General features: G+C 40.1%; 1 protein-coding gene across 2 annotated transcripts in view; it reads left to right on the top strand.

The window, feature by feature from the left end:
- LOC102381287 (ATP-binding cassette sub-family G member 2-like) overlaps positions 1-17,952 on the top strand; it is a 76,246-nt gene that overhangs the window by 22,101 nt on the left and 36,193 nt on the right. For both annotated transcript variants that reach the window (XM_025197230.1, XM_025197229.1), the window contains exon 2: positions 17,060-17,283. In XM_025197230.1, the coding sequence (XP_025053015.1) occupies positions 17,078-17,283 (206 nt within the window). In that variant the 5' untranslated portion in view covers positions 17,060-17,077. The remainder of the gene's footprint in view (positions 1-17,059; positions 17,284-17,952) is intronic.

Here is a 17,952-nt window from a genome sequence, read left to right as displayed (position 1 = left end):
TAACAGCGGAAGAGCAGTGGCCAGCAGGATAGAACGATTGAGACAAACTGAAAATGTGACACACCCTTCGTATGCATACTATCCTGCAGCACACACGACTGAAGTCATGCAGGAGCTTCTTTATCAGCTTCCAACCTCTCGATGCCACACCCAAGGAGACAAAACTAGGAGGGACTATGGAACGAGACGCTGAAAAAAAATACACGACAGTGAAAGAATGGACATTCCAGTGGCCGTGTTCTTGCCACCAAGGGTTGATGAACCATGGCAAGGCTGGTGATGTCTCAATACTGGAGCCTACATACTGGCAAGGCTGGTGATGTCTCAATACTGGCTGCCTACATACTGGAGTTGGGCGTTCCAAGAAACTAATGAAGATGTAGGGCTATGCCACTGTTTCAGCAACCTGTGACTATGGCACAAAGCTGCAGACTGTGCAGCACTTGCTGCAATGCCCGTTGCTTGAATGCACAAGTACAATGAAAAATCTTGCAAAGCGCAATAAACAAGCACAAGCATGTGTAACAAGATGGTCAAATAATGATGCCAAATGAGATTTCACTACCAAGTTCCCGTGATTACTCTCTTCCTTCCAGCCTCATGTTCTCACCCCTACCAATCCATCTCTCTGACTCACCCCCACCTAGAGGAGGCATAGCCTGTCTTGGCTTGCCAGCCTTCTAGTGGCAAGTCACAGCTGTGCAGGCCAGGGACAGTCAGAGAAGGTTTTTAGCCTGAATGTATGTGCTTGCAAATTGAGCTAATACTAATACCAGTCAACATTTGAGAAGCTTAAAGTGTAAATGTACAACAAAGCCCTAGCTTAATTTAGGTATTTAATGTGAACCTACTATCTATTGAAGTCAGGTACATTCATCCTTCTGGAGTGTCACATATTATTTTTCTGTCTAGTGGCAAGTCAGTCTTGTGACCTAAACAGATTAACTGCATTCCTTTAATATCTCTATTAAAATGTAGCAACAGTAAAGAACATAGTTTTAAACTACAACATCTGTGCTGAAAACAAATTTTGAATTCAGGACTTCCTATTTCCCCTGAAGCGTGGTAGGGTTGGAGTGGTGCTGTAGCTGTGATGGTCCAGGAAATAAGAGAAGCAAAGGATTTTTTTGTGATATCTTTTCCTGGACCAACTTTATAGTTTGGAGAGATGTTAGAGAAGCTTTCTGGCACAAAGTACCCTTCCTCAGGTCTGGTAACTGAAGAAAAGGCGCTTTTGTGCCCCAAAGCTTGTCTAACATCTCTTCCAACTATGCATTTGGTTCAATAAGAGAGATCATAAAAACCTTGCTTCTCACATGTCTCTTGCAAAAAGTGTTTGATGAAATGCCCCCAGTCAATCAAATGCATTACCTTTATACCTGCTTCAACCACAAGAGGGCATATCATTTAGTTAACAGAGAATCTTTTGTCCTAAACTGGAATGGGTCAGCAATGAAAATGTGAGATAAAAGATGCTGTCCCATCCCCATAGCATCCCTACAAGGTCATTATTCATTTATCAGTAACTACCCAGCCTGCTCTGAGTTTCAATGAATGGTGTTCTCTGCTCACTAAAATGTGGCATAAAAAACTTCTTTCCAAAAACGTATCCCCAGCCCTCTCCTGAGGTACTTTCTTTAGACGTCTTGTTATTTGTAATTATCAGACCTGCCTTCAAAGGTCTGTAACTTGACTGAATCCTGTCAGAGTGGTTTTGCTTTTTGGGGTTGAGTTGTTATAGTCATACTGCTTTAGAAATGGAAGTGTAATTTCATCACCCTGTTTCACCTTAACCTCCACTTGTACTGAGCAATGGCAGGAGATAGTGAGGGTGACTGTTTGAGGGATGATGTAAATGCACATCTGGTACATGACTTCCTGATGAAGCGTCTGCTTATGGGCTCACTTGGTGCCTTCCATTTCCCCTGAAATCAGTGGGAGTTGAGGGAACTCGGCACTACTTCTTTTGGTCCACTTGTAGGTATCCAGTGTGACTTTGCCTTTCTAAGGGTCATATGTTCACTCACAGGAAAGCTTTTTGTGGACTTTTAAAATGACCTCATATGTCAAAGCCATGCAACACTGCATAAGAAAAACAATGGTATTCACCTGATCCCTATCAGCTCTCTATAGCACAGTAGGGTCCATTCCCTGCACCCCAAGGTCTGGACAGATGAACATTTGGAGCAGTTTCAAAAGAGAAGGTGAGAGGGGCTCTCACTCTGAATCTCACACCAGTTATTATTTCCTAACAGCTGCATGTGGACAAGGCAAGAATAATCATACAAAACCCTGCTTCATCCAGGGTTAATTTTGGATCCGTTTTGCTACGTTTGTATGGCCCCCTGTGTATGCACGCCTAACTGTTAGAAAAGAACAGCTACTGGGCATGCTAGATTAGTAGCTCCCTTTTGGAAAAATTCCTCTGTTGAGATGGCTCCAAATGTACATTTGCCCATACCCTAGTTATATAACTCAGGACCCTGGTCATAATGTGGTGTTTCATCACAGTGAGAGCTGGGACAGCTTGGGAACTTATAAGCAGAACAAAATAAGCACTACTAATGTAACAATGTGCAATACTGACTAAACCTAGCTAGTTCATTCGGGGCATATGGAAAAAAGTTGCAAGCACTGAAGCTTATTTTTGCTCATCACCAGGATACAGTAACTCCTAGTACAGCAGAAATGAATTTATGCAGGATTTGGATCTGAGGCTAAAATAGACCCCATCTGATCACAGTCTCTATTGACTTCAGTGGAGTTATTCCTGACTTACAACATGGAAGTGGGATCAGAATCAGGCCCAAGACTTCTCTCCAAAGTTCACCATCACAGATGCTTAGTCCTGCTTCACACTAGTTCTCTCTGTGAGGTCCAATTTCCCTTTCTACCAAATTATTTTTTTTGATAACCCTTGCCTCCTGCCAATGCACAGCGCGTAAGTAAAAACAAAATGGGATGCTTTTTCTTTTTAAATGTAAATTCAGTAATAGTATGCATCACTGTTGGTGTTCACAATGTTGATGCTGACCTGGAAAAGTTAATTGTAGATTCCTATGTCATGTGTGCATGGATTCTTTCCAAAGTTATAGATATCTGAGATGATGACCTTTCATAAGAGTTAATATTAACAGCACAGGCCGGCTGATGAAAACCTGTTGTGAAATGCTGTCTAGGGGCTGATAAAGGAGCTATCCTGTATGCACCTGGCATGTGTAAGACTTCAGTCAAAGGTCTATGTAATGTGAACAGGAATGGACCAAAGATCAGTTACTTGACTATGTAGTGCCTCAGAAGGAAAGGAGCTAGGTAGTACAGCTGACATCCAGTCATAAAATGCTAGTCAGAAAGGTAAACAAGGTTCTTTGGGTAAATGTGATGTCTTTTATTAGACTTTAGTTGGTCTAATAAAAGAGATCACATTTACCCACAGAACTTTGTCTGCCTATGTCCTTAGATCAACACAGTTACAACCAGAAACCCAGTCAGAAAGGTCAAACTCTTTATGTAACTGGTTACTTAACATGTATTGTCTGTTTTTATTATATGATTATAGGTTTTCTGAGTACATTTTTATGGCTTTATGAATATATGTCATGCACATTTAGCTGAGGAAACAGCAAAAAAGATCTTGCTTTCCAGGAATATATTCACACAGCATATTTTGCCTCCAGAGCTTTATTAATGGTGATGATACACAAGATGGGAAGAGGCCACTTGACCATCAGGTCCCAGGCTGTGTTTGCAAGGTGGTCATTTTGAAAAAGCATCCTTTTTTCTGCAAGCTGAACAGATGCCTTAGAACAGCGGTTCCCAAACTGTGGTATGCATACCCCTGGGCTACTCAAGATATCTGCGTGGGGTACACGGGAGAAATTGTGTAATGGTGGATTTCATTTTATTGTAATAACAATTGGCATTCAAGGGGTTAAAATATAAAATGTATGCTGGTAGAGGTACATGGGTAGCTGGTAAATCTGGAAGCAGGTACACAATAAGAAAAAGTTTGGGATCCTTTGCTTTAGGACATTACTTAGGGATTGCCATTTTTGCAGTAGCTATTCTGAGCTGAACAGCACTCATCCTATAACATGCAAGTGAAAGGATGTTTCACAGAAAAGGGTATCTGAGATCTGTGATCCTTCTTTGTACCAGATTGAGTTAACTGAAGTTCTCTTTGTAGTGACAGGATGTGCTGAAAAAGAACATAGATTCTTTTCCAGCTGTCTAGGTTTATGTGAGTTTTAATAAAATATATTAATATGTTTCTCCTAGAACCCAAATATTGTTTGGTGTGAGAGAAAACCCTGGTTAAAAAAAACTGCTGAAAGTCCTGTGAATGCAAGTCAAACACTACTCACTCATGGGTTCAGACCTTAATGTAAACCAGAATATTGTTTTCTGCTTCAGGTGACCCCACTTTAACTACTGCCATTTCTAAGGGTAGAGACAAATGTGCACTGACAGGAGGGTTCCTCTGAGCCTAATGGGCCAGTGAACTTGTGTGGTTTAAGCACACTATTTTCTTGGCCAACAGCACACAGGAGAGTGATGTGGCCAGAACTACATCCAGCTACCTTTGACCCCCCAGATTGAGTGCCCGGGCACCCACTTACAGCCATGTCACTGGGGACAGCCTTTGACATGAGTTCAGAGCAGAAGCTGTAGCAAGATTGCTTAACCACTCTCCCACCACACGCAGTCAAACAAAGTATAAATAGTGATGGGAGGAACAACCCGGACAGAGTCTTGCTTGGGGCTGATGTTCTTTAATTTTAGTGCATGCCCCTGTGAGAGGAGACAAGAGAAACTGTAGTTTCCTGTGCGGGCCGGGCACGAGCCGGGCCCTTTTTTGTGCTCTGCGCGGCGTGTGGCCGGCAGCCCGGGCACGCGGGGTCGGAGAGAGGGCGCGTCAAGCTAGAATTAGGCACAGACTCGTAGCGGTAGATTTAAAGATTGTTTACTTACACCGGAGATGGTTGCGGTGCAGGCTGGAAAACTTGCTTGAGTTGCGGTTACAGACAAAAACAACACGAACGATCACATGGAGTTTGCTAGGCTCCATGGAAACAGAGCTCCGGATGCCCTGGACAAGCGCGCCACCGAAATAGAAACTTCGTAGATACGTCTTATAAAATTATCGCTCGAAGACGGGAAGAGGTGGGCGATGGATCAGGTTGCCAAACTCCTCTGAATCTCACGCAGGGTCTCTATTACCCTGCCGTGTACCCAGAGTCCCCACAAGATGGATGTGGAATCCTCTTCAGCTTGGGCGGAAACCGCTCAAGCCTCTTATACGGCTAACAGGCCAATTGTTAGCCGCCACGTGGGAATAATTTAGAACTAGCCAATAGCGGGGAACAAATTTGCATGCGGGTGGCGGGAACTCCTTTGCACCGTGCGGGGATAATTCTAGTGCCGAAGCACACACAAAATCATACCTTTGGGTTATGACATTTCCCACCTCTGTCTTTTTTCCCTTCATCCTCACAGAGAGGGAACTGCTCATACATAGGTTATCCCTTCTACAGCTCTTGTTCACTGAAGATTGCTCCTCCTCTTAGCTTGAGATTTGCAGCAATGCAGGTCATTAGTTATGGCCCAACACAGGCATTTGGTGGGCTTCCTGGACAGGGATGAAGGCATGTTTCCAGAATGATGAATAGGTGGAAAGGAGCTTTCTCACACATGTCTGGCCAGCTGAGTTCCTGTTCAATTGATAAATTAATTTTACTTAATGCTACTTAATGTTAATCATTTTGATTTGATTAATTAAGATTAGAACAGTGTAGGAAAGCAGTGCATGTCTGAAAATGTACCCATGGGTCTGAGATGTTTATTTACCTGGAAAAGTCAGGTACATATGTCACCAAATTCTCCTGTACAGCTAATGCAATATGTTTACTTACTATTCTAATCACTCTATTCTAATCAAGAAGTTTACTTACTATTGAAAGTAAGGAATGTATGTTAAAATCTTATCTTATATGCCTCTTAAGGAAATGTATGTTAAAATCTTATTAGACACTGAAATAGTTGAATCAGGGTTTTCTTGTTTTACAATGCAATACATTCTTTTAGGTGGGGAAAAGAGTTCCCTGGTTTATATTTTGTGTCATACTTCCAACTACAGTGACTTTGAGCAATAAATAAATAAATGGTTTATTCATCTGGTCAAAGACCTTAATAATAAAATTCAGATAAATAACTTCATAATAGTGAGTCTCCTTGCACGCACTGAAAATATAGGTGCGTAAACCAGCTAATCTGATTGCAAGAAACAGACACACACACACGCATGCACAACCACACACTTTACAGGAAACAAGATATCCTCCACCTATCTTCTTCGCAGTCCCAATCTAATCACTTATAAGGCTCTTTCTTTCCTCTTCTTTGAAGCAGCGTAGTAAATTTACATGCTAGTTTTAAGGAGTGTACTTCCTGAATCATATATCCACCATGGTAAAGAGGAAAAGGTGGTTTAATATGAAAAAAAAGAATCAGTCAGGAACTCACAGTTAGGTTTGCAGCTGTCCTTAAGCAAAACTGCTTACCAGAGACCAGACCTCTAGCTCAATTAGGTTTAAGTCCCCTGTTATCTTTCTTCTGCAGCACAGAGGGGACTTCAGAGGCAGTTAGGTGTTCCCATGGGTGACTGGTGCCTCCTGAGCCAGGGGGAGCACTTTCCCCCCACAGCGGTCAGTCAGCAATGGGGGGAGGGGGTGGGGGGGGTGTCCACCCACAGCCAATTGCGCCAACTGGGGGAGGGGGTCCCCCTGCGGCCTATTGTGCGGCACTTCCGGTCAGCTGTGGGGGGACCGTGGAGATTGCTTCTTCTAGCACCCACACTCCCCTGCCACTGGGTGTTCCTCTGCTACAGACATAATTGACAGGGGACTTGGTAGTGGCTTACCGCTACATCAGGGGAATGCATCAAGGGCTCGGTGAACAACTGTTCACCAGGGCACCCTTGGGGAAAACCAAAAGTAATGTCCACAAACTCCTGGAAGACTGTTTCAGGCTTAAAGCTAGGAGGAACTTCTTCACAGTCAGGGTGCCCAGACTGTGGAATAAACTGTCTTCAGAGGCAGTGCAATCACCTACCCTGGAAATCTTCAAGAGGAGACTGGATGGTCACCTTGTTGGGGTCACCTGACCCCAGTTGTCTTTCCTGCCTAGTGCGGCGGGGGGGCTGGACCCGATGATCTTGCGAGGTCCCTTTCAGCCTTGCAATCTATGAATCTATAAGTTACAATCTATGAATCTAATGCAGGGGGCATTCTTGTGTGTGGCATTTTGAAAAGATGAGGCCAGAGCACATTCTCCATTGATCCTCTTCAGTATAGTGGCTTTTAGAGTTAGCTTTAGTTAGAACAACCCTGTGACAGCTCTAGCTTGTGCTCCCTTACCAAATTCAAAGGATGGATAGATGACATAACACAGAATCCCAGGACCCCTGAAGATACAGTCCAGATGTGGACAGGAGTGCAGAGCTTTGGAAAAGTTTTCCTATTTTGATCCATTTTGACCCAATTAAAACCTATTTTACCAGATGGCAAACTTGGCAAGAGCAGCCATTAACCGCTGCAGCTATGCTTGAAAGTGTTTTAATTGCAAATGGAGACCAGTTCAAATCACATCTGGCATTATTTCAGAAATTGTGTCAGAGCAATTCCCAATCCAGTTTTAAACATGGTTACTGAAAGGCTGCTGAACAATGTGAACATGCCTTGATTTTGGTCTGCAGTTACAGTTAAACTATGTTCAGCATTGACACCTCTGCACCCATGGAGCACTTGTTTTTATCAGTACCAGGTAATTTATGAAGAGGATACAAAAGTTGAAGCAGGGACAAATCAAGAGTAGAAATGATGACTAATTTTTTGATACAACTTAAAAGAGGGGGAAAAAAGATATGCAGCAGGCTGCCTTTCCTTATAAGCTTGCTGAAGTCTGCTAGAGGCAAGATTGGGTGAGAATTATGACACTTCATACAAACAGAAATTTTTGCCCTTTGCTACAGTAAATTGTTTGGAAAAAAAACACTCAGTCCAATTGGCTGCCAATACATGTCCTTGGGGGTAGGGGTGGGGCGTTTTAATTAGAGTGGCTCCTGAAGAGCTGTCACATGTATTAAGTCCCCGCACATTTAAAAATGGCCATGGACGCTTTTTCTAAATCTCATTCGACAAGGTTTAGACAAAGCTGTCTGTGGCCATTTTAAAATGTGCAGGGGCTTAATACATGTGATGCTGCAATGATGCTGGGGTGTTCTAATTAGAACACAAGTCTAATTAGACTGGATTAATCAATTCTGCTCTGACACATTCTAATTAGAATGCCAACAAGCACATATATAGGCTGCCCGTGTGTCTAAGCTAAAACAATTTATAGACAAAATTCATTTATGTCAAAATGAAAGAACAGTTCCCTCCATGGCAAGAATTATTAGGTGAAACTCTATGCTTACTTTAAACAACACGTTGCGGTGAAATGCTGGAGAGAGACAATGCCATGCCAGTTTTTTTAATTCAACACCTGGTAATATTTAGTACACATAATGGGCAAAACCCTGTCCTCAGCAAAACCCTAAGGAAGTTGGTCATTGACTTTAATAGGACAAAGATTTTATCTGCTCAGACATAATTGTGTACTTATTTTGTACATGTCCACCCCAAGCTCTGGGTGACCTTCCCTGAATTAAATGAACAGAAATTTTATAATATACTTCTCAAGCACCCTTTTATGAAACACAGCTGCCTTTAGGTAAAGCAAATCAGTAGCTGATAATCTTCCAGGCTATATCCCATTCTATATGGGCATCAACTTTTTTTCCTATCAAGGCATGCTTGGACTATTTTGGGCCAATGGGAAAGGAACAAATTTGAGTTAAGGATCCATTGATTCATCAGCTCATTAAAGATAGGTGTATGACATTGCTCTCAGGGGGGTTGGGCACAAGGGTGCAGAGGCATGCTTTTTTTTTCCCGCAGAACTCCTGCTGGTGATATATTTGAGTTTATCTGTGACACACACAGCTGGGAAACGAACCGAGGAGCTTTATATACCTCTGTCCTGTGAGGACTGACAAGGAAAGGAAGGGCTAACGCCTAAGCTCCCTGTGGATTAGTTTTTGAAGTGCAGAAAGCATTGTGAGACACCACGGTCACTGCACTTTCCTGTAGGCTGGCTGCACAGGAGGTTGGGACTACTGCTGCATATACTGCTCTCTCACAACTCTTCCTCTAGCTTCAGCTTTGCTTCCAGCAGTCTTCTGTCTTCCCTGCACTTCACTTCTGCCTCTGACCAAGATCTCCGGGTAAGTCAGTAAAGATGGGAATTTCCGCCAAATTAAAAAAAACAAACTCCACAGTTCCATCAAACTGTCTAATTTAGTTACTTGCTTCCTTCCCTTTAAAGGGAGGAAGTGAAGTGAGAAAAACAATACTGAAATTACTAGTCTGCCACCCAGAAATGAATTATTTCTAAAGCAGCAAGAAAAAAATGATCTTTTTGTGATTTGCTATGAATCCCCTGATGTTAACAGGCATTTTTTAATTTTGCAAAGTCCCTTTGGAAAGGAAGTTTGCTAAAGAAATTCATTAACAATGTGTTTTACCAATTGAGGGAGAAAATGCATTTAAGACATGATAATAGAGCTCAACAGTTAGAATATCTAATAGGAAACTACTACATTACGTAAATGTGTGTGTGTGTGTGTGTGTGTGCACGTGCATGTGCATGCAAGCACACCACATGTAACATAAACACAAAACCCTATTGATGCAAGCTCATTTCAGATGAAATACCCTTTTTCTCTGAAGCTTGGTTACAAACCTTACTCTTTAACACTCTGAATCCCCTCTACCTTATTTACTCAATAGATTTTAATTTCCCCCAAACTTTTATGAAGAGATTGTTTCTGTATATGCAGCCACACATGCTGTATACCAGGTTGCCTGAATACATGTAGATATAGGCACATGTCTAATTATGTAAAAAATAATTATATAAAAGTGCATTTATAGTTATAAGGTTTATGTATTTCTACTTATATAAAATCTAAAACGTACAGCTATAATGTATTTTAACTGCGGATGTCATTTGATAGATTGTACTAGTTAAACTTTGAACTCACTGTAAATGCAAGAAGTAATTGTTTGTCTAATCAGCCCTGGCAGGTTTCAATATAGTGAAAAGTAGGATCCTTTTTAAAGATCTTCATCAGCTTCCTTCAGAAAAAAAATACCAATGAGAGTTGTTTTGGGCTCTAAAATGTTATATTCTCACTTAAATTTTAGCACCTGATATACTTGGTTGAGAGGCAAAAAATGCAGTTTGGTGCCAGTAGCTTCCTGGAGGAAAGCTAAACAGAAAAAACAACCAAACAAAAAAAAAAATGTACATAACCTCTTTGGTAATATAAAGTATCTTAAGGCAAGTGGGGAAAAATTAGATTACTGAAAAATCTGAGTTCTGCTACTACCACTTGTTACTCATGTGAATTTTAAATCAATGCACCTTTACTGATTCCAGTTAAATGGTTCCAGATCTACACTACTGTGTACAAGAAGTGAGCAGAACTTTACACTTTAGTAGTTAGAACAGAATGCATGGGGAAATTGCCTCCATTCTTGAGAGGCAATACTTTTTGTGGTATCTTTTATTAGAGCAACTGTATAGTTGGGAGAGAAGTTAGACAGTCTTTAGGGTACAGAGTGCTTGAAAGGAGCATGCTGTTAGCATGATGCTCCAGGAAACATGTGGAGATCTGGAAAAGGGCACTTTGTGCCTGAAAGCCTGTTCAACTTCTCTCCCAACTGTACAGTTATTGCAATAAAAAATAACATTAAAAAAATCCCCCAAAAGCCCTTGCCTTATACTTTTCCTGGATTGTTACAACTACAACACTCCCTGCCTCTAGTCTCCATTCTTACATATGTAGAATATTTTCCTCTTTGGGGTTTGAAAATGTTATTCCAATCATGCCAGTAATGAGTAGAAAGGGGAAGTTTTTATTTCTCAGTTAGAAGATGACATGTTTCCAGAAAAAGTTATGTTGTTTCCCAACCTGAAAAATTTATATTTTGAGCAAGATTTTAACCCCTTAGCTTCCATTTAGAAAGGATCCAATTGAGAACCTTGACAATAACAATTTCATTTGTGGATGTCTGTAACGAATAAATTTGATTATGTAGTATATAACAATGTAATGAAAGAAGCAGAGGACTAAAAGTTCAATTTTACAGCGTGGAAGAAAACATGCAGAATTATCTATCATGCGGTCAGCACTTCACACACAAAACTTCCACTGAGTCTAAAGTAAATTAAACATCCATAAGGCTGCCCTTACATTAATACCTCTGATTCTCACAGGAGTACACCACATGAATAAAAATAGCTGCTTAATGTAAATGTCCTCAACAGATATTTTTGTTTACTTCGAAGGTGGACTGTTTTTGCTTTTAATTTTCTCTAGGATACACGATAGAGATACTACTTACATTAAACTGTCTCTTGATCCAAAAATGTTCCTATTGAGTTTTGATTATCCACTTGTAATTTTTCATGTTTTTTAAATTATGATGTTGCACCTTATATTATTGTAGTTTTGAGGAGGAAAAATAGCTATAGAGACTTTTTTGTGAATCCCTGAAATTTCTTTCTGGAATTTTATTGTGAATACATATTTCAATTTTGATTTAGGTTTTTCTTTCCTGTTTCTTTGCTTTATGGGAGATTTATCCAAGAAAGAACTATTTAAACAGACCTAAAATAATCTGACGCTAACCTTCTACTCTTAGGAAATTATTAACAGCCATAAAGCCTGTTTCTAAGCGCTGCTATTTTCTCAAAGCAAATGCCTGAATGCATAGCTGTCTATATGAAATATTATTCATTAAAATCTCTCCATTACTGAGTAAAGTAATAAATAGGTCATCTGTTACTGCATATCTACCACACTGATAGAAAGAAGTCCTTAAAATAAATGGAAATTAAAAGCCCGCCCACCATATGTACAAATTATTTTACTGCTGGTACTGTCTCATCCTTTCTAGTACAATATTAGAGATGAACAAATGTGTCCCATAAGAAACTGCTGTAATCCAGGATTATTATGAGACTTGTCTAAGAAATATGGATAACACATTTTAAATTGCAAGATATATTGCCTGTAATAACAAAGTAATATTTTGAGCATTACATTCAAACACGAAGAAGATTTTGTTTACAACAATTTCCTCTCTCTTGTTTATCAAAAACCAAAATATTTCACCAAATTTATAACATCCAATAGGATTTAGTGTGGAGAGAATATAAATATCTAACCCAATAGCATCATTTCAGCCTGTATTTAAAGTTTGTGTGGGTTTACTCTGAAAAGTGACTTAACAGGAACAGCTTTGCAACAACCTTCGTGTACTCTCTCTCAGTGAATCCAGATTGAATTTTTCCAGTTTCTGACTGGAAAATATCATTTTCTAACTGCAAGTCCTGCACATTCAGGCTAGCCTCTAAAAAAAAAATCAAGCTGTTGTGTTTTTTTTTGCCTCAGAATCAACAAACAAGTTATTAGACTGGACTAGTTAATAAAACTCTTGATGATGTTTGAGCTCAGCTAGAATCCATCTTGTTTTCCTATAGCTGTGTGTGCTTTCTTAAGTAAAAAATGTGTCATGCATACAGTCTTTTTTCTAATAAGAGTGCAGAATTCTGAAGCCCTGAAGATCAAACATAACAGTGTACTGTTATACAAAATACAGAATCAGATCTGCTTGTGTGGATTTTGCACTCAGATCCCAAGTAGGCTGGTCAAAAGTAATTTGCATTGCTGTGTTATAGCCTTCTACCCATAATTCAGCAACTAAGAGACTACTCAGCACATTAGCATACCATAAACACTGATATTTATTCAGTGGACCATATACATTTTTTCATTCTAGTTCCTAGTGGATCTCTCTTTACCAAAGCATCTTTTTAAATGGGACTGACTCCAGCTTTGCTGGCTGTCTTTGCAGAGATCAGTGTCTAAATGGCCCTGGAAAATGAGCTGCTCATATGCCTAGTGAAGGCTTCCCTGGAACTGGAAGGAGTGAGGGAAGGTGTTTTTCTGCTATCACATTGTGCCTGTTGCGTGCATAAACGCAACAGTCTTCAGGTTTTTCAGACTTGCATATTTCACTTCATGCTTTGTGAATTCACACACAATTTAATTTACTCTATGCTAAATTAAATTAAAAATTAGAGAGATTATTCTGTCATGATTCTGTTTTGAATACATTTTATTCAGAAATTGGTTCTGGTTGAATCTGAAAAATGAATGAAAGAGACTATTAGCTGGGGACTAAAATTGTAAAATATCACAGGATATGCTTAGTGTCCTAGGCAACTATAACTTTCTGGGAGATACTCCCAAGCTCTATTTGGTGCCACATTTTTAGTGTGTAAAGGCCCTCTTACATGCGTGAAATTTTACCCATACCTTTATTTCTAAATGCAATGGTAGTCATAAGTTAGAGATGTCTTTTGGGGCAACAGTTGTGTGTCAAGCACAAATGTAGATGTTCGTGTGATTTTAAAGCATGTGCATTGTTCACTAAAGAATGTGTGTCCTTTTTTACTCTACTGGAGAGGAATTTTTGTTGCATGTTTGTTTGTTTTACTGGGGCATTGGTTTCTCAGTTCCTGGAAATGGTTGATAATTTGTTTTCTTTGATTTTTTTAAGGAGTAATTTTGCCTGAATACTGGAATAATCTCACTAAAACACATCTACCTGCTAGTGTCCTCATGCCAGTATTGTTTAAATATAACACCTGTAAGATTTCGTGATGCCAATTAGGGTAAAATAGGTGTAGAAAAGTCAATTTTATATTGAAAAGACAGATTTGACTTGGTCTCTATTTCATGTGACTTGCCATACTAGGAGGGGAGAAAATCCATCCTGAACAGGACAGTTGGGGGTTACTTTTACATAGAAGAATTCCTGAATGGTGGGAGCTGGGTTAGTTGTCTCGTAAGGGTAGGAGATGTAACCTGAGTGCACTGGTTTTAAAAGCATTTTCCAGTTGTTTTCCATGTTTTCCTGATGAGCAGTGCTTTGTAATCATATGAAGTTTCAAAACACTGTATGATAAACAAAAATAACTTCAGTTTTTTAAAATCTTTTTTGTTGTCTCAAGAACACTAGAGACACGGACAGTATGTCTTCATCTTCAAAATATGACTCAAGAGAAATATACATTCATAATTATTTACCCAGAGCTCTTTGGGTAAAAATTAAAGCAAGCTGAATTTTCTGTCTCTTTTCAATAAAAATTACAAAGCACCCAGTGTGCTATCAAAACTTCAGCAGTACAAATGTGTGGCTTATCTCTAATAGGCAACCCCCCTGGGTTTATCATCATCTACAGGCAGGCCATTGCTTTAAACAGTAGTTTTGAGAGTTCATACACACACAATACACTTTGCTCCATTGGTTTCCCTGGAAAGCAGCAACAAATGTTTTTTGTGGAATTCAGAGAAAATTATATTTAAGATGAATTGTTAACAGCCCCAAGAATAAGCTATCTATGGGAATCCACTGATTAAAAAAATAAGGCTCTGTCTTCACTTGGCACAAAGGACACATCCAGGGTACAAATTAAATTTGGACTCTTTGAGGGGTCTGCGGTGGTGGCAGCTGGAACCTGGAAGGAGCTGCTGCTGCTGTCAAGACTGCCACCGCCTGAGCTGCTTAGAAAGGTGTGGGGCAGGCCAGGGGCTCTCATCTCTTGGGTGGGGGTGGGGCTTTTGGGGAGCTCTCATCTCTTAGGGGAGGGCTCAGCCCCCTCCCTCCCTCCCTCCCTGCCCCCGCAAAGCCACCCTGTATTTTGAACCCTGGACATGTCCCTACTTCCTTATAAGAATAGAGTAGATAGATGTGGAACATGATGGAGGGAATGTTCTAAATTTAGGTCTACTACTTTGAATGTGCTCTTTGATTGCAGAAGGGTTACAGTAAGCATACACTTTGTAATTTCAGCCTTAAAGGGAGGATGCCACAGATGTCCATAATGAAACAAGAGCAGAACAAATCTGGGGGCAGACTCTGTGTTGCATTATGACTCCTTTATGCTTTAAAGCAACTCAGATAGAACCAGGCCTTGTGTACTACCCCCTGTCCGTGAGACTGCAATGGCAGAAAGACATTTTGCTATCCTAGTGGTGTTCAGCCTTTCACCCCATGGGCCATATCCTGAACAGGGTCATCCTCTGGATCCTGCGTCACACCAGCACCAAATCGCCCCCCTACTGCCCAGATCTTGCTTCATACTGGCACCAAATCAGCCCCCACATGCCCAGACTGGGCACCCTGGCGCCCAATCTAATGTGCAGGGCCACACTATTCACCCGCCGGGTTCTCCATGAGTTTGGAGATTTGGTATTTGAGGAGCTGCAATAAACTCTGCCACTGGTCCATGGCTGCCAAATTTTCAGACCTGTGGGGGCCCCCTGGACTGGATGACATGGCTCTGCAGGCCAAACCTGCCTGAGGACCAGGGGTTAACCCTGTGCTACTGCAGGACATGGTAAGGAATATTCCAGGAGTATATCAGGAGACTAGGAAGACATTGTGTGTGTGCTATTCTCAGCTATGGAATGATCCCTTGATGGTGGCTACAGTTAAGTAAAATTTAGGCTGCCATTTGGTGTCTTGTGCTTACCCTGGGTACCAAGTTAACCACTTGTGCTGCTGTAAGCTGGAGATTCTGGCCTCTGGAAGCAATAATTATTCCCTTCTAATTATTATATTTCTCATGGGAGAAGTCTTAATCATAGACCTATTTCATTTATGCATAACTTGTGGCAAGTTCTGTCTCGCTTCCTTGAACAAATCCTCTTTGCACTTTGTACAATTAATCAGGAACCTTTGCAACAACAGGGCTGGGTTGAGTTTATGCTAAACACTTGATTAAAGAAGGAAAACTAGAATATATTGTAAGTAGACTTACTGGGCCAGCTTCTTAGCAAAAGTGAATATTTAAATTTGCATTATATACTTATATTTAACATGTGTCTATTATTTCATTCATTTCTGACCTGGATGAATGCCATTTTATACCAAGCATCAAATTAATTCAGTGGGGAAAAGGATTTAACTACTAAGCAAAAGCAATTTTCAATAATGGCATCTCTTGATGTTAACGTAAGTTCAATGTTGGTATATTTTCCTAAACTCCCACGTCCTGAAGTGATGTGACTACATGAAATACTCAGTCATCATTAAAAACACTGTTTCTAGCTTTCACTATTACAGAGAAAAGGTTGAAAGATGCTGGAAATTTAAATCTGCACGCTTCCCACATTGGCTACTCAAACTTAATGAACTCTTTTTAACAATTTGGGCTTTAATCTCCATGATTCAGTTCCCAATATGTAAAGTAAAAGTAATTCTCACTCAAAGGGATTCTGTGAAGACAAATTCATTAATGTTTGTAATGCACTAATATCCTATGATGAGCTCTGTGCAAAAAGTCAAATGAGAACAATAATTCTGTAGTCAGTGAAGGATTTGAATGTGCTCAATAAATACTCCCTGGGGTCACACACTTAACGATGAGGATACAATGAAATATTGAATAGGTGTTCATTTGGTAAGAATGATTAAACCTGTGTATTAAATGAACCTGTAGTTCTCTGGAAAAAATAGCATATATAACAGAACATTATTTTGTATGGCATATGTACAGAGTGGCCGGATTCAGATTACATAAAAACCTTCATTTGGCCATTTCTTTACTATTAACTGCCTGATTTTACATCCTAATTTTTTTTAGTGTAATTTTTAAAATTATAGTGTATTCTCTATATATGGATTTTCTTATTTTATAAGTTTCTGTTTAAAGGACAAGTAGAAAACTGCGGAAGGGCTCTTAATGAAAGGAAAGTGTTGAGCAAGGTGCTTTCTGAGTAATCCAGGTTGTTGGAGAGTATTTATGCAGTAAATTTGCTAAAAGGATGCCTGTGCTCTGTGATCATGTATACCAATTTAATTAACTTTTATGTTTACAGAGGTGGAACCCTTACAAAATGACAGAAAATCAGTCACACATCAGTATCATGATGTCAGACTCAAGTATAAATGGCATCCCTAACAGAAAACAATCTTCTCAAGACCCATCAGTCAGTGGAGGAACCACTGTGACCTTTCACAACGTCTGCTACAGAGTGAAGGTGAAGGGTGGATTTATTTGTTGTCGCAAAACAATCGATAAAGAAATTTTGAGAGATATCAAGTAGGTATTTCAACTTCTCTGTAGTAAAGTATATGTACATTTTATTTCCTTTCTCAATAGCAAGGTTTTTAATATCACCCAGAAAAGTCACCAAGCCACGAGGAACAAAGCAATAATAACATGCAGAATTCAGTGGGCATTTCCAAAATATAGTTCTTCAAAATTAAACTCTCAAGTCCATATTCAGTAACTTAAGAGACTGGCCTGATTTCCAGATTGCTAGCATCTATGAAAAAAGGCTGGCAGAATAAGGATTATTTAATTGAGAGAAAAAAGGAGGATATGATAAGAGTCTTCAAATACCAAAATAGTTATTAAAAAAACAATAAACAACAAAATGTTCTGGGTCGACAAGTGGTGGGACAAAGAAACAATAGCCTTAAATTGCAGTAGGGGAGGTATTAAGTTAAACTGGATAAATCTTGGAACACATTACCTAAGGAGTTTGGGGAAAGTCTATCAGTTGAAGTTTTCAGGTGTAGGTGTTAGGGGTGCACTGATAGAGATTTCTGGGGCTGATCCCAATAGTTGATTTTTATGGAGGCATTATCGGCTGATACCAATCTGATTTCCGATATGCAGCTTTTCAGCTTGAAGAGCTGCATCCAGCTGGTAAGTCTGGTGTGGTGGAAGGGGACAGCAGGGGGTGGAGGGGATGGGGGGTTGGAG

The sequence above is a fragment of the Alligator sinensis genome, unplaced genomic scaffold (assembly GCF_000455745.1).
Source record: "Alligator sinensis unplaced genomic scaffold, ASM45574v1 scaffold125_1, whole genome shotgun sequence".
NCBI lineage: Eukaryota > Metazoa > Chordata > Crocodylia > Alligatoridae > Alligator > Alligator sinensis.
Note: the sequence above shows the minus strand (reverse complement) of the source record. Positions and strands in the feature narration are given on the sequence as shown.